The 24433-nt window shown below is 42.4% G+C and overlaps 1 protein-coding gene across 1 annotated transcript in view; it reads left to right on the plus strand.

The window, feature by feature from the left end:
- The window catches only part of LOC126119013 (nephrin-like), a 388927-nt gene that overhangs the window by 290742 nt on the left and 73752 nt on the right, over positions 1-24433 (plus strand). The window contains exon 5 of the mRNA XM_049915059.1: positions 22362-22492. Coding sequence (XP_049771016.1) covers positions 22362-22492 — 131 coding nt within the window. The remainder of the gene's footprint in view (positions 1-22361; positions 22493-24433) is intronic.

Raw genomic sequence — 24433 nt, forward strand, 5'->3', positions numbered from 1 at the left:
GAGTGAGCCAGCTGACTGATGCTCCAGCATTTGCTCCGTCCCTTTAAACCCACAGACCACGTTACTGCACATGCGGTCACAGATACACAACGCGCCAGACACATTGATCGGCGGTAAAGAGGTTAAACATATGCATGAAATTAGATCTGGGGCTTCACGGTCGATCTACACAGTGATATCGATGCTTCACTGCGAGCTGCACCGTTGCGATGTCTTTCCGAGTTTGTCACAGGAAGTGTTAGATTCCACGATTTGTCCAAGCTGAAGACTCTATCTCTACTAACTAAATTCGTTGCCAATATCACTTCTTTTTTTTCACTACAGAAAGATGAAGTCGAGGCTAAAATTTCGTCCTTATCATACATCACAGAGCGTCCACTGCCAATACAGTTGTCTGCCATTGCCGATTTATTAGGTTTTAAGAGCTGCGTGTACCTGCAGTGCTCTGTAGAGCCCTCATGGACTGTACATGCCGTCTGTCCGATTTATGAACGGCTACAATCACACGAGATCTTGTTAACAACAGGCTTCCGAGGCACGAAATCAACTTTAACGGAAGCAGGAGTGCTGCTATCTTTGGTGGAAGGAGAAAAATCATTTTCACTTTGTTCTTGCTGAGGATCCCTCCTGTTTTTAACACTAAGCTTCCCACGTATGGCAGAAAAACCGTGAATTGAAAACTTTTCGTATTTTCTTCTGCATTCCTAATGCCCACTATTGGTTTCATTAGTGGTGCCGTACATATCTCCTGTGGACAATACCCGTTGGCTTCAAGAAATTTTATCATGTGTAGAAGCTCGTCCTCCAGACTGCTCTCGTGAACAACTACGTATACTCTATATATCAGTGTTCTGAGAACTCTCACAATCTGCGATGGAAGGTGGCACCAACACGGTGACAATTATTGAACAATATGAAAGAAAACGTAAATTAGTTACAATCTAAGGCGTCCACACACTTTATTCAACATGTAAACGTCACTACACATATTCCGATTTAGATTATACACATTCGATATGCCTGCCATCATTGGCGATGGTGTGGCGCAGACGAATAGCAAAATTCTGCGTGACCCGCTGAAGTGCCGGAACATCAATGCTGTCGATGACCTCCTGAACGGCAGTTTTCAGCTCAGCATTGGCCTTGGGTTTATTGCTGTACACCTCGTATTTACTATAGTCCCACAAAAAGGAGTCACATGTGTTCAAATCCGGAAAATATAGCGGCCAATCGAAGCCCCTGCCAGTGGCCTCTGAGTACCCCAGATCTAGAATGTGGTCCCCAAGGTGGTCCTCTAGAGCATCAAATACTCTCCTCCTCCGATGGTGTCGAGCTCCGTCTTATATGAACCATATCTTGTAGAAATCATGTTCATTTTGAATAGAGGGGATGAAATCATCTTCCAAAACCTTCATGTAGGATTCACTAGTTCCTGTGCCATCAAGGAATATTACACCGATTGTTATGTGACTGGACATTGCACACCACACAGTCACCCATTTGAAGGTGGAGAGACTTCTCGATCGCGAGATGCGAATTCTCAGTCCCCCAGATGCGCCAATTTTGCTTATTGACGAACACATCCAAATGAAAATGGGCTTCGTCGCTAAACCAAATCATCATGTGCATACTAATTCTCATCATGCCCCGAGGCCAACCGTGCAGTTCAAACGTCCTAATGCAAACAGTTCAGAAATTAAGGGGATATAGTAGAATAATTTTCAGCATGTACTTGCATGTAAATACAAATCCGTATGGGATGATTTCTGATATACTGCATGTCCCAAAGTTCCATCATCTTTGTGTCGTACAAAAACATCCAATAACGAAAAGCCTACGTCTTTTTCGATTTCCATTGTGAACAGAATTTGTCTATGAATAAAATTAAGATGACTTAAACATTCTTTTAATTTATATTCGCAGAGGAGCCACACTAAAAACGGGTCGTCAATATGCCTCTAGAACACTGTGTGCTTCGAGCTAGCAGATATAATCGCCTTTTCCGCGAAGTCCTCCATGAAGAAGTTGCTCGCCAAGGGCGATAAGGGCCAACGATGGCGACACCGTCAATCTCTTCATAAATAAGATAAAGTATATAAACAAAGCCGAAATCCCTTTATCAAAGGTTTCGCCAATGAGAAATAATGATTCTGAAAGAGGAACCTTTGTGAACAACGATTCTGTATCGATACTGACCAACATATCAGAACTGGTCAGTTGAGTGACTTTTAGTTTGCCAATGAAGTCCCTAGAGTCATGTAAGTGATGTGCGCATTTTCTCACAAGAAGCATTAATAACGACGCACAGTTAATAGGGTTGGAGAGCCAATGTCACTCAGTATTGGCACTGAACAACATCTTCCTTATGGATCTTTGGAAGTCCATAAAGCCTCAGAGGAACCACATCACTTAGTTCCAATCTTCGCGCAACGTTTGGTGGAAAGGAGGAGGCATGCAGAAGCGAAGTAGTCTGTCACACCACATGGTTGGTCGGGTATTTACTGATCTTCCGGAATGTGCTATCACTCAATAAACTGTCCAGTTTATTATTATATTCGTCACGAGACAGTAGAACACTGGCATTACCTTTATAAGCTGGAAGAATCACCATTTCGGTACACTGGCGAAGCTTACGTAGTGCAGCCTTCTCTGCCACAGGAATGGTGCTTCTTTCTGGGCGAGCCTCCATAACTGCTCGACTAGTTTCTTATTTCTTATGGAAAGAGGTCGAACAGCTTCATCAAATGCACCGATGAACGCAGGTACTGGTGAAACTTTTGGGGTGGCTGCAATGTTCAGCGTCGTCCAAATCTTTATCCATAATACACTCCTGGAAATGGAAAAAAAACACATTGACACCGGTGTGTCAGACCCACCATACTTGCTCCGGACACTGCGAGAGGGCTGTACAAGCAATGATCACACGCACGGCACAGCGGACACACCAGGAACCGCGGTGTTGGCCGTCGAATGGCGCTAGCTGCGTAGCATTAGTGCACCGCCGCCATCAGTGTCAGCCAGTTTGCCGTGGCATACGGAGCTCCATCGCAGTCTTTAACACTGGTAGCATGCCGCGACAGCGTGGACGTGAACCGTATGTGCAGTTGACGGACTTTGAGCGAGGGCGTATAGTGGGCATGCGGGAGGCCGGGTGGACGTACCGCCGAATTGCTCAACACGTGGGGCGTGAGGTCTCCACAGTACATCGATGTTGTCGCTAGTGGTCGGCGGAAGGTGCACGTGCCCGTCGACCTGGGACCGAACCGCAGCGACGCACGGATGCACGCCAAGACCGTAGGATCCTACGCAGTGCCGTAGGGGACCGCACCGCCACTTCCCAGCAAATTAGGGACACTGTTGCTCCTGGGGTATCGGCGAGGACCATTCGCAACCGTCTCCATGAAGCTGGGCTACGGTCCCGCACACCGTTAGGCCGTCTTCCGCTCACGCCCCAACATCGTGCAGCCCGCCTCCAGTGGTGTCGCGACAGGCGTGAATGGAGGGACGAATGGAGACGTGTCGTCTTCAGCGATGAGAGTCGCTTCTGCCTTGGTGCCAATGATGGTCGTATGCGTGTTTGGCGCCGTGCGGGTGGGCGCCACAATCAGGACTGCATACGACCGAGGCACACAGGGCCAACACCCGGCATCATGGTGTGGGGAGCGATCTCCTACACTGGCCGTACACCACTGGTGATCGTCGAGGGGACACTGAATAGTGCACGGCACATCCAAACCGTCATCGAACCCATCGTTCTACCATTCCTAGACCGGCAAGGGAACTTGCTGTTCCAACAGGACGATGCACGTCCACATGTATCCCGTGCCACCCAACGTGCTCTAGAAGGTGTAAGTCAACTACCCTGGCCAGCAAGATCTCCGGATCTGTCCCCCATTGAGCATGTTTGGGACTGGATGAAGCGTCGTCTCACGCGGTCTGCACGTCCAGCACGAACGCTGGTCCAACTGAGGCGCCAGGTGGAAATGGCATGGCAAGCCGTTCCACAGGACTACATCCAGCATCTCTACGATCGTCTCCATGGGAGAATAGCAGCCTGCATTGCTGCGAAAGGTGGATATACACTGTACTAGTGCCGACATTGTGCATGCTCTGTTGCCTGTGTCTATGTGCCTGTGGTTCTGTCAGTGTGATCATGTGATGTATCTGACCCCAGGAATGTGTCAATAAAGTTTCCCCTTCCTGGGACGATGAATTCACGGTGTTCTTATTTCAATTTCCAGGAGTTTATTAATTACGGAGCATCGAATAACAGTTTCTTGCTGCGAAGTCGTCTCAAACCGGATAAACTTTGCGGTCTGTTTCGCCGTGGCCGCCTTTAGGAACCCGTTCTGAAGTGGTCCACGTTGTACCATCTAACCAGGTCCAAGAATTGTGGCGTACCTCCACAGACATCTTCAGATGCAGGCGATTAAGCTGTTCAGAAACCAGGTTCAGTTTTCGACGGTTAAAGTGCACCCTCTCCTTAACAACAGCAACACCAGCTTTCCTTAAAATCGTACTCATGGCAGTCGATTTAAGAAATGCACTAACCTGGCAAACTTCGGACCTATGCCATGGTCACGGTACCTCATAAGAAAAGTTAAACAGCTCAGTAACTTCGCTCTCAAGTGTCGTAACTTATCCAGTCGTCGAACACTTAAAACCACGACCTCCCTGAGGAGTTACTTGATACGGATTTTTATTTTATAAAATGGAGTGCCATGAATAAGAATTTAAGGAAAACTGAGCTGCCATGAATAAGAAGGTAAGGAAAGCTGGTGGTGATATTGTTAAGGAGAGGGTCCGATTTACTCGTCGAAAATTGGATGTGGTTTCTGAACAGCTTTATCGCCTGCATCTGAAGTTAATTGTTGAGTCAACTAAAGCACCCATGTTGGTTGCACCTCAATGCTCATTGATCCCTCATCAATACCAAGTGGGCTACCGACTGCTCTACCCTGCTATGACCCTACAAAACACTGGTCCACTCCTCTCTACATTGGAGGAGTCTCACATGTGGCTGAGTGTCTCCTTTAGTGCTACAGATGCTGGAACCGATACACCATTGTGCGATATGACTGGAAACTGCGCCAGTAAGCCCTTCATCTGTATCGACTCCTTGAGCAGTTAACAAGCTCTTTACCAGTATTACCCTCGCCAACCCTTGTTTCGTACTCTCAAGGTATCCCTTCTCACCGTCAAACAATGTGGACATTCAGTAGTCTTTGTCTGTATCCCTGGTAACCTTGGCATTCCAGGGAGTGAAATTTCCAAAATGTTGGTCAATGGCTGAACTAACTAGGACCAAAAAGGTGATCACAAATTAGTGGAAGTCCTCCATGTGAGCCTCTCGCAAGGAATCCATCGTTCTTTGCTGGCTCCACATCGGCCATACTTGGCTGAGTCATGGTCGTCCCCTCCACAGCGAGGATCTGCCCCACTGTTGTTCTGGAGCACGTTTCACAGTTGGTCATATTTTACTGGACTATCCTAATCTAGCTACCCTGCAGCGGACTCCTAATCTTTCTGACTCGCTTCCTATGGTCTTAACAGACGATGCCTCGGCCGATGACTAGGTTTTAAGGTTTATTCGTGAAGCGGTTTTTTATTACACTCTCTAAGGTAGGGCACCTCACCCTTGGCAGCCCATTTAGGGGCTGGAAGACGCCATATTAAGTTCTCGGGCACGACTGAGCAATTTGATCTTCTTCCCCTTTCTCTCTCGATCCTTCAGATTTGGTGATCTTCCTCTATTTCGATGTGCTTCTCTCGACCTGCCCATGTCGCTAGTCTGCTAGTTTTTACTGTGTCTTGTTGGGTGGAGTGTCTCTGGTAAGTGACAGATACGTTCCTCAACGCAGTTTCAGCTTGTGAGGGCTTCTGACTGCTCCCTGGACCGTGCACCTCGCTCACCTTTATTCCTTTCTCCCTTTTCTTCTTTCTTGTTTCTTTCTCTAGGCTTTGTTGATTTTCAGTACATCTTGTGGCTTTCTTTCTCACGCACTAGGTCCTTCTTTTGTTTGTAGTTATGTTGACTTAACTGTTCCAGGTGAGAGTGACTGATGACCTCGTAGTTCGGTCCCTTTAATACTTAAACCAACCATCTATGATTTGTGTCTCGCGATAGCGTCTGAATGTTGAAATGACGTCGGTCTGATATTCGGTGGACAAATTCCCGGACTGATAAGCTTTCTTGTCGTAGAGTGATAATGCACGCACTATCTGAGCTTTTAATGACCCTTGTAGACATGTTGAGACAGTGAACAGAATGCAAGATCCGTGTATTCTAGAGACAGCGCGCTGCACGTAACTGCGATGAGAATGTAGGGTTCTTTTATTTACATTAATTAGATGGCTGTACTTAATGTTCAAGAAGAGGTGTCCAATAGGTAAACCTCAACAAATGAAAGCTGCGCACAACATTTTTCGATCACTTTAACACAATTTACGAAGAAAACTGCTTAGTGAAGTTACATCTCAAACCAATGGATAGCTTTGCTTATAGTCACCAAATACAGCATGACGTATACAGTCAATACCAAGCTCTTAAAACATAGCACAATACACGACCGCAGCCTCTTTGCAAATACTGATTACAATATGGAGCTCGTCGTGGTCTGAACAAGAACCAAAATTAGTTACATAAAATTAATGAAAATTTCTACAAGATGTGTTTGTCCCATTGGGTATGCCTTACTCCCTGTGCTTGTGCTTTTAGTACTTATCAATGTACTATTCAAATGTTTGACATGGCATACTATCGCACCACACTTCTCACTGTTGTCGAGACATAAAAGTTCTCGTTCCTATTGCGACAGCGAATTTTCACTCATGATTTCCATCGTGAAGCTGTGCCACGTTCTGCTTGATAAAACCTTCTAGCAGTTCAAAAATGCTACCTCTTGCCAAAAGTAGAATACATGTACCGCATCCTCTAAATTAGTCGGTACCGTCTCTTTTATGAACCTATATTATGGGGAGTAATAAATTGTTTTCTAGAATTTATTATAATAGTCTGAGCTGCAGTTAATCACATTTGGTAACTACCTTAGATCACATCTAATATCTTCTTCATATCTGATTAATTAAGAGCTGGGAAAAAGCATAATCCTTTAAAAACTTGATAGTTCATTTATTAGTGAAGATCTATCTTTTTTTCAACACGTGTTGGAATTATCAGTACCCCCGCGGCCCAAAACATTTTACATCTCGCGGTGTGATAGCCCTTAAACCTACCATTTGTTACAAACTTTCAGCCATACCTGTCACTGAACGTGACAGCTTCCTAACGCCAATACTGTGCGCCGAATGATCTGCATCAATCCGCTGATCCCAGCAGAGGCTGTTGTGCTGTCTCTTTTTGCAAACATTGTTGTGCAGTGCCGCACTCTGTTCCACGTAACTCATTAGGACGAGCGTAACGGGAATTTACGTTCTGGCTTTGATGCATCACTGCGGACAGGCCGTTTATGTGGATTTTGTCGGAGTTTTTCCTCTTAAATTGCCATAACGATTTTATTCACAACACCTATGTAAATTTTAAGTTCAGTTTTCAGTATTATTTTCTGTCCCTATCGAACCTTTCGCGCATATTATGTACGGACGCATAGGCATTACATCGCAGGTGCGGATCTTAATTCTTTGTACTCAACTGATAAAAGCACATATTTGAAGGCTATGACATTGACTCAGCCACCCAGAATGAGAAAGCATTAATTTTTAAACATTTTGAATGTACTGTCATCTTCAAAAGCATCTGAACTTCCTGAACTGCTTCCCGCCTGATTTGAATGCCGCCCACGTAACGTAACGTTTTCAAGGTTCTCTAATCTCTTTACGATACATTTGGTTCGACTATACAAAAATGTTACTACAAGAGACTTTTAGTGAACACTGCTCAATGTGGCTATCAGTCCACACGCAGATGAATATCAAAATTATGCAGTATCAGGGAACACGGTATTAGAGATGTCATAGTCCTTAATGCTTATGAAATTAAATTTACTAGAACGTATGACATTTCAAAAGCAGTTTCCACTTTAATGTCGATAACGAAAGTTTTTGAACACGACAAGGATCCGGGATTCTTATGCAGAAACTATTGTCCCTGTTTAACTGACCACGAAAATCTGAACCATGGTTTCAGCAGGCATCTAATCAGATAATTAACTAAGTACAATCAAATGTTCGCTATCCATTTTCTTAACAGAAGAAGTGAGATTACTGAAACTGAAGAGGCGAGGCGAAGAAGTTCTGCATTACAAGGATGCGAAACTGTTTTCTAGCTTCGAATTTACAACATAAATATTTATTCGCATCACTAGCACAGAGAAGTGCTCTTGTCTGAACCGTAAAGAATGTTTTGTGCATACTGGGAGTCCAATCCCGCAATTAACATGGATGTTGACTACACATGAAGAGACCTTACCCATTGGATTCTCCACAAGTAGCTAGGAGTAGGACATTTCAACCTGAAATCTTACGATCAAAAGTTGTGTGTCCCACTTGAATTAATTATAGGTACCAATCGTTATCGTCGATAATGCATGAAAAGACATTAAAAATCACAATAAATTTTCACCTGTATTTTGGTGTACGCATTCTACGGCTTAGAATGAAGATGAAAATTTTTAAAACGGACCTGGATTCGAACCCAGACACTTGCCTTTCATGGGGAGCATGAGGAGTTTGGAACCTAAGTGGAACAACGAAATGATGGAACTTTGTCGTTCCGAAGGGGCTAAACTCCGCGATAGGGGAGATCTGAATTCGAATCTCAGTCCATCAGCAATAAAAGCAACATGTCAACTTCAAGTAAAATAAGAAATGGGTTCGAATTGACATTAAATAACGATTGGTTGATCAATAAAATAATGTTACTCGTGTAAGGAAACTTACCGGTGACCTAGTTCCTGTTTTACACTATTTTGCCCCTATCATTGACGTAACCTGCACGGACTCTACTCCAGCTAGGAACGAATGGAAATCATGTGTAATGTTGATTTCTAGCAACTGTTCAAATCGACGTTGTTGAACTAGCGTTACCAGAGATGTAGAAGGTCTATTTATGTCCGTTAAAATAAGGTTGCCTGAAGTGTCAATTGAACATAGACCTTAAGCATATGAAACTACAAAGATGTCTTTGAAACTACAAACATTTCTAAAAGACCTCCGATCTTCGGATATGATTGTGTATGATTTTGTCGTAATGAAGTATGCTCCAACTGGACGAGAATTCTGACGCCATAGAGGTGGATTACAGTCTGTTAAAACCACTGAATCGCATGTTCATCCGCATTGTCATTCCCTAGTTGCCTTGGCTACCCGGCAATTGATCGCTGATATAAAATCAAATAATGGAACTCTGAACGGACTGGCAACGCGATACATGCAAATATTTCTACAGCAGCTATTGCTCTCCAGCTACTGAGGGGCTCTATTCATTACTGGTCTAGTGACGAACGTAGTACAGTGTAAGAGCAAAGCCAAAATAGTTTTTATTTTATAAATTGCTGTTTGTATAATACAACAGCGTAGGCAACAATGTGTGACCGTTTGTATTGCATCATACGACGGACAATACTGACTTATGTGATCTCTTATTGCAGCCAAAATTTGATGGATAAAATAGGATTGGTGCACAAATGTGTAGAGATTATGTTTGGCGTGTTGTCACGCAGGGCGCTGAAACTGTATTTATCAATCGTCATTTCTTATTTGAGCTTCTAGAATCAGTTCTTGTGGTGACTTAAAGAATGTTGCTCATTTGAAGGTTATGAGGATCGTTATTTAAGAGTTAGAAAGTGCAGTATGAAATGGAAAAATTAGTAACAATTCCGATTTTTCATATCTTTGGATTTAGTAGAGTGTTGCAGGCACTGGAGGCAATTGGAACAATTTGTGCCGTGTATGGAATAAGCTCATAGAAGAAATCACGTCAGAAAATGGTTTTCTATTTTCGAGTGTGATCGTTTCGACGTGAATTATTCGCCGCACTCAAAGACAACGGCGTTTGATAAATGATGTTTTTACGATTTACCCTTACGGTGTCACCGGTTATTGGCAAACGTGATGAACTACGACGATTTGATTTCCGTCGGACGATTGCATTCGGTGGGCAATGTTGGAGACGAAAGGAAGGAAGAACAGGATTAAATGTCCTGTCGGCTATGAAGTCATAAGAGATGAAGCCTAACGAACGACCGGGAAAGATAAGTAAGGAGATCAGCTGTGCCATTTAACAGTGTGCTGCATGGCACTTGCCGCGAGCTTATCTCCCGTCTTTCGGCTCCGGTCGGCTAGAGGTTTAGTTTGAAAGAGCCGCTGTTTCAATCTGCCACGCGCAGAGTCAGCAGCCAGTGCCCTCTTGCGTAGGACAGGGGACGTGTGGAGCTATGACGGCGGCACGGGGCAGAAAACTGGCGGGTGCGCTTCGGTCGGTTGTTCTGTGGGCCACCTCGAGGCTGTTATGTTGGCTTTTCCGTTCCTTGAAGGGGTCCTCACGGCAGTTGTGAATTGGACGGGGCTGTGCCACATTTAACGGCTCTTTTAAGGGCTCAGTGGTAGGCGTTGAAAACCACGAAGATTATATTTAAGCGATAAGAAATTGTCCGTTACTAGTGGACTGAAACTTTTTTGCGTTGGAAGTGGAATAAGTATACACTTCAGCCTTGCATATCTGCAACTAGTGTGTACCCTAAAGCCCAAGTGTATTGTCCATTCTGGTCGCTTATTTGGTTGCTGAATTAAGTAGTAGTTAAGGTACTGTAACTGGGATAATTCCCTAGCCCTCCATTCAAGAATTGCTCGTAGGATCGAGATTAGGTTACAACAGGAGAGATCCCAGAATTTTATTTAAGAAAATTTCGGAAAGCTTAATTCAGGATGGCCAGACTGGGATAGAAACCGCCCTACATCAACTTCCTTAATAGAGAATTATGGACGGCCCTAACAAAAATATCTGAATGGAAGACCATTGTCAGTACATAAAATGTAATTTTATTCAACTGGTAGCACAGAGAAGGTGTTCTGTGTTACAAGTAACATCCCAGGGGCGTGTCCACCGCTATGGCATCAGTTGCCAACAACTGAGAAATCTTGCATTCCCCATAAAATAATAAAAGCATGAAAATGTATCAAGTGTCACTACTGTACGAGAAGGCCCATCTGAAATCTGTAGACTTCACAAAATAACATATCCAAAACTTTGGCTGTAAAGCCATCTCCCCTGCACTTATTTTTTTCCCTCCTCGCACTGTCAAACGTTTGTCATTCTCCCTCCTTAGCGAATGAACAACATGAAAATTTCTTTGCGGACGAGAATGCACTCTAAATTTAGACTGACTGCTTTTTTTATCCCTGAACGAGTAGGTTACTGCTGGCATGGAATCCATATTCATGAAGTGCCTGCACATCATCAGACTGTTTTAGTTAATGTGAGAGAATATATTGTTGGTGATTTATTTCTCTCATATGTTAATATAACAGAAAAGCATAAGAAGGAATATGTTGTTGATAATGAACTCCTCTCTTATGTTTCTTTTTCTATTTTTCTGTATAACCCCAGGAGAAACTCTTCTTACTGCACTACTCTAACGCATATGCATTACATTTTACCATGATAATCATACAATGAGTATCTTTAATACGAGCCTGCCCAGAAATTCAAGCATCTCTGTATAGTCTCTGTATGGCCTTTCTCCATGTGAAGTTCTGTGTGTACCGAAGAAGTAGATTGGGGGTACCAAGAAAGTAAGGGCAGACCAACAAGGAAACCCAGTTAATTTATTCAACGTCACACATAGGCCAATAAAATTGTATATTCACAAAAAATTAAAATTACTTCGGCATAAAAATAAAAATATGTGTTTTAACAAGGATACAATGTCATAACTGCTTAAATTTTTCACATTCATATCCAGGTGATACTAAATCGAAACTGCAAGAAGACTGAAGATGGAGAAATAAAGAATATCTTTATGATTTTAGATTTGTCCCCCCTCCCCCCCCACCCCCCTACAACCACACCTTCTGAGTTGTGCGTCTTCTAACTGGTTTGATGAGGCCCACTACGTATTCTTTCCCAACCTTTTCAAACTTTTCATCTCAGAATAGCACTTGTAACCTACGTTCAGTTATTTTCTGGAATTACTTCAATCTCTGTGTTCCTCTAAAGTTTTTACCCTCAGCGGCTCCCTCTGCTACCATAGGAGCTATGCCCAGACGTCTAAGCTGATGTCCTATCATTCTGCCCTATATTCTTGTCAGTTTTACCCATGTATTCCCATGTATTCCTTTCCTCATCGGTTCTTCGGAGAACTTCTTCATTTCTTACTTTATCAGTCCACTTAATTTTCAACATTGTTCTGTACAACAAAATGTTAGATTCTACGAATCCTTTCTGTTCCGGTCTTCCCACGGTCCATGTTTCGCTACCATACAATGCTGTGCTCGACAAGTGCGTTTTCAGATATTTCTTCCTCAGATTAAGGCCTATATCTGATACTAGCAGACTTCTCTTGGCCAGGAAGGCATTTTTTGGCAGTGCTAGGTGCTAGTATACTTTTTTGTCCTCCTAGATCCGTCCATCAGGGATTATTTTGAAACTTCCTGGCAGACTGAAACTGTGTGTCGGACCGAGACTCGATCTCGGGACCTTTGCGTTTCGAGGGCAAGTGCTTTACCATCTGAGCCACCCAAGCACGACTCACGCCCTGCCGTCACAGCTTTACATCCGCAATTACCTCGTCTCCTACCTTCCAGATGGCATTCCAATCAACGGACAACCATGTCAGTGAACACGTCAGCACACCTATCAAGCGGGGTAGTGTTTATAGGATAGTCCCACATCAAAATCGGTATGTACACAGTCACAGACAATGCAGTATGACACAGAGGAGACGCCTACAAACTTTCTGCTGTTGAGGGCCATAGAAATAATGGAAGCAGGAGAGTCGCAAACTGAAGATTTAATGTGAATCTATCTGTTGTATCTCGGACGAGCCAACAGAGTACGAAACTATATCCTGGAGACCAGGACAGGACCGATCACGAATGACATCAGAAATAGAAGACCGTTTCTTGGCTGCAAGGGCACGATGTCCGGATCACGTTCTTCATTCACATAGCGGTTTTGTTTTGGGTGGATGTGGTTGTTCTTCAGAATGGGGTTCAGACTCGTTGTGCTGTATACGTGTTGGCGGTACTTCTGATAGCACGTAAGCTGTTTTCACTCAGTCAGTTGAGACTGTGGGCAGCGTGCCAATCACTAGTGAAATCCGACCTGTCAGAGTGCGGTTTAACCAAAATCAAACACATGAAAGGAGTGGGCCATCGTTTCAAGAAAACAACATTCATCATTTGACAAACGTCGTTATCATTTTAAAAAAAGGAAAACTATATACACTAAGAGAAACAATTTCTTAGATTAGCGACAGTTACATTAAGTAAGAAAAGAAAATTATAATCAGTCAAATCACAAAGGGAAAAACAGTTTGGATACCAGCAACAGTTATTAAATGATACAGGGGCTTTTATCAAATTGTAACTCTTTATAGACAAGCCCCTAAAACTAGAAACCTCTAATATCAGGCTTCGACCAAATGTTATTATCATTTAAACCACAGATTGTATATATTTTAACAAACAGCTTAGGGGAACAGTAACTCGAGCGAATAAGTCAAATACATTTTTTCATAAACTTGCACATGAACCGTACAAACTTTCCCCACTGGGCGGTCTCAACATTTATTCAACCATGAAATTAAGGTGCAAAAGCCTTTTCTTTTCCCCTTTCTTTTAATAAAAAAGAAAATACGAGAAGTACAGTATCAAGGAATTCTACTCCGCGCAAAACCGGTAACAGTTAACAACGGGCGGCCAGAGTGTTCGCCAGAAATAAATCCCTTAAGCACAAGTTTTAAGCCACGCATTGCAGATTATACGCTTTTCCTCTTACGAGATTTGACTGGTAAAACCAAACACAGTAAACAGAAACCTACAGGACTATGAGCCAACATAAAAAATAACTAAATGTTCGGCAGAGATTAATCCCTTAAGCACAAGTTTTAAGGTACGTAATGCAGATTATACGCTTTTCCTCTTGCAAAATTTCGCTGATAAAACCAAACACAGCATACAGAACGCAACAGGGCGATGACGTGATGTGTATGGAGTAACTAAATAATAACCTCTTAGCATCTAGCCACCGCTCCTACGAAATACAGTCAACTGTGCTCAAAACAAGTGCAAGGTGCCCAAAGCCAGTGGTGTTACAGCCCCCGACATTAAAAGAAAGCCGCACGGAGTACGGTCTAAGGCGCTTTGTCATGGCTTCGAATCCTCCCTCGGGTATGTGTGTGTGTGTGTGTGTGTGTGTGTGTGTGTGTGTGTGTGTTGTCCTTAGCGTAAGTTGAAGTTAAATTATGTGTAGGCCTACGGACTGATAACCTCAACAGTTTTGTCCTATAGGAACTTACCACAAATTTCCATTAAAAAGAAAGCAGGGTGTGGGGAATTGACACATCAAATAAGTTACTAAACCAGAAGAATGAGCAGTTTACAACAGAAGTAGTTTCCTGTATCAATGTAAAAAAATATTATTAAAGTTTGAAAACATATTATACTGTTAAAACAAGGGCTCCCAAACTGGCATAAAACAAATTGCCGCTTAGGCCCTTAGAATGAGTAAAACAGCAGTTACACGAAACACTTAAAAGATTACAATTACATAACTTAGCGAGCGGTGACCTCCACTGACCTCTTACATCCTCTGAATGTGGAACACAACAGTTACATGAAACAGTCTACGCTTTCAGACAAAAAGTGAGTTTGTAGGAGCCAAAATTCACACCAGATGTAAAAGCAATATGAGGCCTTAATTATGCGACCATGTATCAGCTACCATGCGTAACTAGATTACCACACCACAAAATACTCAAATCAGGAAGACTTAAGTGAGCTCCACACTAAGAAAGGGCCTGGCTCCAGAAAGCCGTTGTGCACACACTAACTTCCCAACGCCCAAAGTCAGTATGCCTCGCAACAACTTCGAGCCACGTGGCCCCTTAACACCGAGATAGGAGGACGTCGCCCCCGAAGCGCCACCGGTCTCAGCTCCTCGCTTCCCCGTTCGCGACGTCACCACCACCTCCTCTAGATAAACAGCGCACTCTACACCACAGCCGAGAACACATGCAGACGAAGCGGGCAATTTGTAAATGGGATGGGAGCTGACACGAATCAACTAGAATGTCCAGAGTTCGTGCTCCTCTTTCGAAGACATGATGTGGACTGTGGAAGACAGTTGTAGCGCTGATTTGACGCCGTCTGCTGTGTGCGGTATGCTATGTGTGCATGTTTGTAATTAAGATAAACGTAGCTTCGTCTCGTGCCGTGCTAGGTGCTTGATAACTGCGAATGCGAGCAATATGTAGTTCCAGACGACAAACAAAGTCTATTTTGCCGTTGTTAGAAAGCTACAGAAAACTTGGACTGATTAATTAACCAGGGAGTTGTGTGGCGAAGCACTACGAGTCCTTCTGATGAAGAATCTTGGTCTGGTTTATATGTATTGCAAAGATCAAGCAGGTCCATCGGTAAGGCTGTTGTCCAGCTAATGACATGAAACATCTGTGCAGCTTTGAAAGAACGGTGTCAATATTCAATCATGCCGTTGCTTGTGGAATGGCAGCTTGTTGTCCTGTGGTGAAAAGCACCGCAGAACTTGGTAAGTTGAGTAAATAAAACTAACAAAATAAAACTAACAAAACTGTATCGTTATAGATCCCACTGATGATGCCTTAGAACAGGAGGAGGCGAAACGAGTATGGAATAAATAAAGTAACTAGCAGCAGGAAAAGGCAGTTTTACTTACAAAAGAAGTATAAATAGTTCTCATTGAAACTGTCACCTGCAGTTTTTAAAGATGTACAGCGGACAAAATCCAGTTCAACAAAAAGGCGTCTGAAATGTTGTAGACTGGTATTGGTTCTGGTTAATCAGTGAACCAATCGATTGTTGTTAAGAAATAGCGCTAACCATTTGATGGAAGTAGGGGAATTTTCTACGTTGATGTGCACATATGGCAAGCCGTTTCGTCCTATCTGGAAAATCTCCCACTGGTCCTTGCATGTAACGAGATATCTTCCTGTGCTGCACTGCATGCATGCACGACTCCACTCATGACAATCCTTTTGCATGCGAGGCCATTCAAAATGTTCTTAAACTAGGTGAGATGATGATTGAACACCATTGTGGCACAGGTTGAGAGTCTGTGAAAGCACATCTACAGAATGCCGGTGGCGAAAAGAACGAGGCCTTTAACTGGAAATATCGCAGTATAGCTTCGCGTCTGCACGAGGAACGTTGATCAGTTGGAACTTACGGTGGATGCTGCATATTTCAGTACATTCTGGAATTCCGAATCAGGTTCCCGCGCCTTTGCAAGTTCTGCAAATTCAATAGCTGCTAACTCGATATAGACTGACTGACTTCCACCAGGCTGTCAGCGCCTGAAGTGTAATGGATTTCAGTGTTGAACTGGATAAAGAACTCTAAATGATTATACTGACAAGGTGAACATTTTTTATTGTTCTGTCTAGAGGCATAGAGAAGCAACTCTTGACTGGTAAAAATAGTGAACTCTTCTTCCAGTAGCACTTTATCGGTTCATAAACAACAATCAGTTCACGATCGTGTGAAAAGAAGGCTAATGGTTGCCATGCATTATGGGTTCTACTTTTTCAGGAAATGGTAGTGATCCGGCTGACGAAATCAGATGGCCCAAGAAGGTAGTCTGTGGCTCGCGAAATACACACTTAGCAGTATTCAGTACCACATTGTGTTACTCTAAGCTCTTAAAGACTTCCACCAAATGTTGCTCGTGCTGATCTGCAGTGGCATAAAAAGACAACGATGTCATCTAGGTAGGCAAAACAGAATATCAGTCCTTGCAGCACTGGGTCAATTATCAGAAAAAAGACTCTGAAACAAGCCGAATGCCTTGATAATGGCTCTTTTTGGGATACTCTCATCATCCATGGGAATTTGCATTATGTACTTTACACAGTACAGCACAATGAACATGATCGTACCTAGCAGCGCGTAGTTATAATCTCTTAAGAACGGTATTGGGTATCTATCTGGCACTGTACATGCATTAAGTGCACGGTAATCAGCACACGGGCTCCATGCGTGTTCTTAACAGGTGGAGAGGTGATGACCACTTACTGCTACAAACGCAAACAATACTTTCTTTGAGTGCAGAATCGAATTTTGGGTAAGTAATAGCCAGACGGTCAGGAGTTAATCGCCCAGATCGGCACGAAATCGGTAGGCCGTAGGTCATTTAGGTGTAGTGAACACATTGTGATGCACCTGTCTCGCAGCGTCTGGAGGTCGCGTTACAAGTGGAAGGTAGTTTGGGACAGTTACAACCCGTCACCTGGATAGGATAGACGCTGTGTGTCGCTGTGTTGCTTAGGAATCCGGCAGCTGTAAGGACTGGGATGCTGCCGAAGAGTCTTGCATTCGCCACATCCTTTAGCAATTGATAAAGCGCCTGGAAGTCTGTCCAGTTATGGGTTCCGTGAAATCAGTTACGGTGAACTTCCAGTGGAACAATGGCGCATTCCCAAGTCAATAGGTCTGAGAGCATAAGTCGCTAAGGGTAAATTGTTTTCTGCAGAAAGCCAGTGCGAAGTCGGTGGTTGGGTTTGTACAGTAAAATACCTGAATAAATACCCAATTCTGAATCAGTGTTCACAAGAAATTTTTGTCTCGTCCTCTATTTACTGAAAAAAAAAAAAAACGGTGAGAGTGCGACCGGTAATCGGATGCACCTGCGTTCGACTGGCTCTGGTATTTGGGTAAGCACAACGTGATGTGCACTTGCCAAATGATCTCAAAAGCTTTGTGTGATACCAGAGAACAGCCGGCGACTGCCCAGCGGCACTCATGGTCAAGACGTTCGTAGAAGAATGCCTACGCGATCTCTTACGATAGCGTCCCTGTAGTTGTTAGAGCTGAGACTCGACAACAATTCACTAATGTGTTTAGACGTGGCGTTAACTGTATCAACGAAGGAATCGTAATCTGCCCGAGTCACCGCTATTGAGGAAGCACTGTTGCACGTTGCTCCCATTGCATTATTCGAAGTTGGCATTATTACGTCTTGTATCGGCGTTTAACGATATTTACGTCTGTGACGTTGTAATAACTTTCACCTGGGTTCTTATACGGCTATTCCACAGTGTATATAGCAAGGTATCAGGTTCAGCGTCTGCGTCGACTTTACTGATTAAGTGCCTGAGACATGGTGACGATTTTCTATAGCCGATATCTTCTTGCGTTAGGACTTGGCGTATGCACTCTTCTAGCAAAGCGGAAATTCTGGGAATTGATTCGGCCTTGAGTTTCTCGTGGAGATCTCTCTCAGGAGGTGCAGTTCTTACATCTTTGACTTCAGCCGCGTAATGATGATTTAACTGACTGACGACTAAGATAAATTAAGCGAACCTGTAGTTCTTCCGGCATAATGAAAGCTTGCTTCCACCTGTCGCAACCGTAATGCAGGATTATGAATCCAGAAAGCAAGCAGTCTCACAGTGAGCCACTATGGTAACGGCACTTCAGCGAACCGTGCACTTGGATTTCGTGAAATTTCTCGATGTATTGTGTGTTTCAGGCCTGCAGAGTGAGACATGGTTCCAGAATAGATACTAATTTCCACAGACATTTTACAACTACTAATTAATGTTGTGATGTCGGACTCCTCTTAGGCAACGTCATAGTGCGTAGATCATTGTGTTTAACACACTTTACAGCCAGATTAGTACATATCAAATCGCTGTTCAATTTTAATTTCCAAAATCGTAATTCGTTGCCATTTCTTCAAATGTAGGATAACAGTGTAAATTATTTAAATAATGCACTTTGGCATACGTTGAAAATCTGATGTTTCATATTTACGACCTCTAAAACTGTGTATTTTTCAATATCAGCATAATTGTAAAAAATAGCCCCAGAACTGCAGATATCAAGGAAAACGATGATCGTACGTTTCAGAAATGTCATTGGGCACAATACTTTGCTACAAATTAAAAAAAAATGGCACTACGGTGAACGTAACACAAGTGACGGGTCCGTCCGATGGTTGGTAAGACCTGGGGAGTGTTGAGGAGTTTTTGGGCTGGTTGGAAAAGACATTATTTTTGGGTAATAAATTATTATAATTGGATTATAAATAATAATTACAAAAGTGACAGGTCATTGATGACAATGATGAAAGTGGCATGTAATTAATTGTACTAACTGGATAATAAACGATGACACGTCACTCATAAAAGTACCATTCTCAAGTGGCTGTTTTGAAGAGAAGATTGGACCCCATGTCTCAGAAAAGGACATAGACCTGTGACCTTGAACATAAGAACAGTTGCCTCAGGACTTCGACTCTAATGGACGCTGACCCCAGAGATGGAGGTGACCTTGACACTGGATGATCCTGATTGCTCCTGGAGTCTGTTTGGTCCCCTACTTATCACCATTAGTGTCCAAAATTCACAGTCTTTATTTCCGAAACGTTTGCCTTATGCTACAGCCAGGACAGCTGGTACTGTGAAGAGTGGAGATATATGTGAGAAATTTCCCGGACACTTCTGTAGTCTGGAACATCAACCTCATAGCTGAGACTCTGTCATTCGTAGTCACGAGTACAATAACTGCACTCTATATTTGTGCTATCAGATGTACTGTCTGTAACTCTACGTAAACTATTTATAGAAATATGTTCACCTAGTGACTCAGTAGCAATTTTCCTCAGCGGTGTTTATAACAATGGAATCTCTTCAGTGTCTTCTTTTCCTTGATTGTTCTCCTAGGTTTACCTCCTAACCATCTTACAGCAAATGCCGTGTCGTAACGTAAAAGAATCGTACGTTTTAAAGTAACACAACGGTGAAAGATGTTCTTACCCATTTTGTTAACATACTTAAACTACTTTCCTCAGCACTTAATACATTGTTTTACCTCAATTCTTCTTCCCTCAAGATATTTTGTTGTTTTCTACAACATTACAATCAGTTTAATAAGCCGCAGCTGCAAAATACTAACACGAATTCTTTACAGACGAATGGAAAAACTAGTAGAAGCCGACCTCGGGGAAGATGAGTTTGGATTCCGTAGAAATACTGGAACACGTGAGGCAATACTGACCTTACGACTTATCTTAGAAGAAAGATTAAGGAAAGGCAAACCTACGTTTCTAGCTTTTGTAGACTTAGCTTTTGACAATGTTGACTGGAATACTCTCTTTCAAATTCTAAAGGTGGCAGGGGCAAAATACAGGGAGCGAAAGGCTATTTACAATTTGTACAGAAAGCAGATGGCAGTTATAAAAATCGAGGGACATGAAAGGGAAGCAGTTGTTGGGAAGGGAGTAAGACAGGGTTGTAGCCTCTCCCCGATGTTATTCAATCTGTATATTGAGCAATCAGTAAAGAAACAAAAGAAAAATTCGGAGTAGGTATTAAAATCCATGGAGAAGAAATAAAAACTTTGAGGTTCGCCGATGACATTGTAATTCTGTCAGAGACAGCAAAGGACTTGGAAGAGCAGTTGAATGGAATGTATAGTGTCTTGAAAGGAGGATATAAGATGAACATCAACAAAAGCAAAACGATGGTAATGGAATGTAGTCGAATTAAGTCGGGTGATGCTGAGGGAATTAGATTAGGAAATGAGACACTTAAAGTAGTAAAGGAGTTTTGCTATTTGGGGAGCAAAATAACTGATGATGGTCGAAGTAGAGAGGATATAAAATGTAGACTGGCAATGGCAAGGAAAGCGTTTCTGAAGAAGAGAAATTTGTTAACATAGAGTATAGATTTAAGTGTCAGGAAGTCATTTCTGAAAGTATTTGTATGGAGTGTAGCCATGTATGGAAGTGAAACATGGACGGTAAATTGTTTGGACAAGAAGAGAATAGAAGCTTTCGAAATGTGGTGCTACAGAAGAATGCTGAAGATTAGGGTAGATCACATAACTAATGAGGAAGTATTGAATAGGATTGGGGAGAAGAGAAGTTTGTGGCACAACTTGACCGTAAGAAGGTATGTTCTGAGTCATCAAGGGATCACCAATTTAGTATTGGAGGGCAGCGTGGAGGGTAAAAATCGTAGAGGGAGACCAAGAGATGAATACACTAAGCAGATTCTGAAGGATGTAGGTTGCAGTAGGTACTGGGAGATGAGAAGCTTGCACAGGATAGAGTAGCATGGAGAGCTGCATCAAACGAGTCTCAGGACTGAAGACCACAACAACAACAATTCAAATGTGCCGTGGCGTGTGACCTGTAGGTGGCTATAGGATTAGCACTCCCTAAGATATGTATGCAGTCACATACTTTTTAAGTTAGGACGGTACGACAATACATAGCAAGTGTGGTTGTTCCCGTTTTAAAAGTGATTGTGCTACCTTTTTTCCCAATGGCGCAACGTAAATTCATGTATTAGACTTCTTACAAGTTTTATCGTCATAAAGATAAAAAATAAACTCTCACTTATTGAGATTGTAATTAGGCTGTTTAGGTTTTTATGTTGGTAACGCCACGTAGCTCTTTGTATTAAAATCGCAAGCTGTGCTTTGTGCTGTCTGTGGCTGGGTGGCATTGTTGGAATTTGCTATTGTAGTGTTGGGCAGTGGTTGCGCAGTTTGAGGTGAGCCGCCAGCAGTGGTGGATGTGGGGAGTGAGTTGGCGGAGTTTTGAGAGCGGATGATCTGGACAGAGACAGGAAATTTGTAAGACTTGATGTCATGAACTGATATATATTTATATATATATTATGACTTTTCAACACTATTAAGGTGAATACATCGTTTGTTCTCTATCAAAATCTTTCATTAGCTAACTATGCCTATCAGTAGTTAGTGACTTCAGTAGTTAGAATCTTTTATTTAGCTGGCAGTATTGGCGCTCGCTGTATTGCTTATTGTTAGTCAGGGCCATTCTTCTGTAGGGATTATTAAAAGTCAGATTGCGTTGCGCTAAAAATATTGTGTGTCAGTTTAGTGATGAGCAGAATAAGTAAAGAGAGAAATGTCTGAGTACGTTCAGTTTTGCTCAGCTGTTCGAAAATCAAATTATTTAAGAGGTTTATCAGCACAGTAATTCGTTAGTTTTTCTAAGGGACGTTTCAAGATCTTATCCACATTGCATTAGTCACTATTTCTTCAAAGAATAAGGAGACTTTACGTAAAAAGCTGGTCCTGGGTTGGCGCAAGTCTGTCAGTAATGAGAGCGCGATTTGCTCGTCGTGGAGGCTGGTGAAGTGTGATCGGAAGCAGTGACCTGTTTTTTGTAGACAGTCCCATCGTGGACCTGGAGCTGGGCAGCAACATCAACGGCAGCGCCATCCGCGAGGGCGTCGACGTCTACTTCGAGTGCAACGTTCGCGCCAACCCGTGGATCCATAAAGTCGTCTGGAGGCACAACGTGAGTTCATTAACTGTTTCTCCCTTTATTCTCATTCCAGCTACATTTAGTTATGAGCTCTTGTGCGTTCTCTTAGTTAGGACAATATCTAACATCTAATACCTCTGAAATATTTCAGTTCCATCCTAAATGCTTCGCAGCATAATCATTTTATTTCCTCCTTCTGCCTGTTGTATCAATGGTGTGATCTGTGTGTTGTTTCGTGTACAATTTGATGTTAAGACAAATTTATCTTTCTTGTCTTGAGGGGATTTCTTTGTCGTTTTAACGGTCCCTTTTGTGACCACAGGGAACATAACTGGTTTCTGATTTTGTTAGCTTCTTATTTGTTTGAGTTGTGTTTACACTTTTCCCAGTAATTCTGGTCTTATCATTCTTAAAAAGGAATCGTAACTTATTCTATAGGTATCAGTTAAAGAGCTGAACATGTTACTTGGGTATAACAGCTGAAGTTTACCACATCTGTTCACAACGTATAACTCCTCTCTGTTGAAAATTTTATCCAGATTAGAAACATTTTGTTTTGTTGTTGCCAAACGAACGTGTCACTCAATTTCTGACAGCGCCTCAATAGTACACTATATCGGATAAATCTTTGCGACAGTTACATTCAAAATTATCTTAGTATGTGTGCTACATGAGCTTAATGCGTGTGAAACAGCAACTTTTAGGGACTTTTAGGGAGGCAGTGTCTCTCATCCCGTTATCTGCTAGTAATAATACTATGAGACGGCTTTACTTGAAACAATATATGTTGTGTGAATTACGTTTTATTTCTGGGGATTAACTAAACATGAAAATGGTAAACATCAAGGAATTAACAAAAACTAATAAGAAAAATAGAATTTTTCCCAATTATTACGGATATATGGAGCCTTTTTCCTTTTTAACGTGCTACATCAGATTTAACGCAGTTTCATCTAAACCTTGGACTCATCCAGCTCGACTGGATAATCGAGAAACAAGGAAAAAAGTGCCATGGATACAATACGCGAATTTTGGTGGCAGTGATTAAAACAATGGAGTTTTTCTTTGCGATTGTGCACCCTCATGGAATTTCAATCACGAATTTGATCCTCGGTTGGGAAAATATTTTTTTTGGCTCCCACTACACAGGGAGAACTGAACATCATTATAAAATAAAAGAAATCAGAGCTCGCAGGGAAATGTTTAAGTCTTCGTTTTTCACGCGTAGTGTTCGAGGGGGCAATTGAAGAGAAATAGCTTAAAGGTGGTTCGATGAATCCTCTGCCAGACACTTAATTTTAAATTTCATAGGAATTATGTAGATGTAGATATCAGTCCTGACTAGCTGCCGCAAGCGATAATGGATTGTGAGGTTTCTCACCAGCTTACTCTCGGAAACTCGCCGAAGGGCATCGAGCAGAATAGCACACTTCACATTTCTCACTTAATGGAAACCCACACAGAGATTTCCCCAGTTTCCAAAATAGATCAAGAAAAGCAATAGAATAATTCTTTTGGAAATGATAATTCTGATTTGTTTCCTGGAAGCTGTCCTACTCTAGCTCTTGATGTGAGTAAGGAGCTCATCTTTAACGGAATGTTAAACCATTATCTTCCTTGTAATCGAAGAATCCCTGTGGACTGGCACGCTATTAATTTGAAACAATGGACCCCACGCGTTATTTCAAAAATGGGGAACATCTTAACAAATATTGAAGGCACTTCTCACCTAATTCAATTAATTTTCTCTTGTCAGTTTTTTCATTGATCGATGCTAACATTGTTTAAAACGTACAATGAATAAAAAAATACCTTTCTCGACAGTCGGGCATAGTAGCAAAAAGTTTAGACGTCCACTTCGCAAAAATCTCTAAGTACAACAGAAAACAGTTCAGCGTGGCACTCACATGACATGATCTTCAACATATCAGGACAGCGACAATTGTTACTTCAATTTTCACTTTATGCTTCATA

Source organism: Schistocerca cancellata, chromosome 1, assembly GCF_023864275.1.
Source record: "Schistocerca cancellata isolate TAMUIC-IGC-003103 chromosome 1, iqSchCanc2.1, whole genome shotgun sequence".
NCBI lineage: Eukaryota > Metazoa > Arthropoda > Insecta > Orthoptera > Acrididae > Schistocerca > Schistocerca cancellata.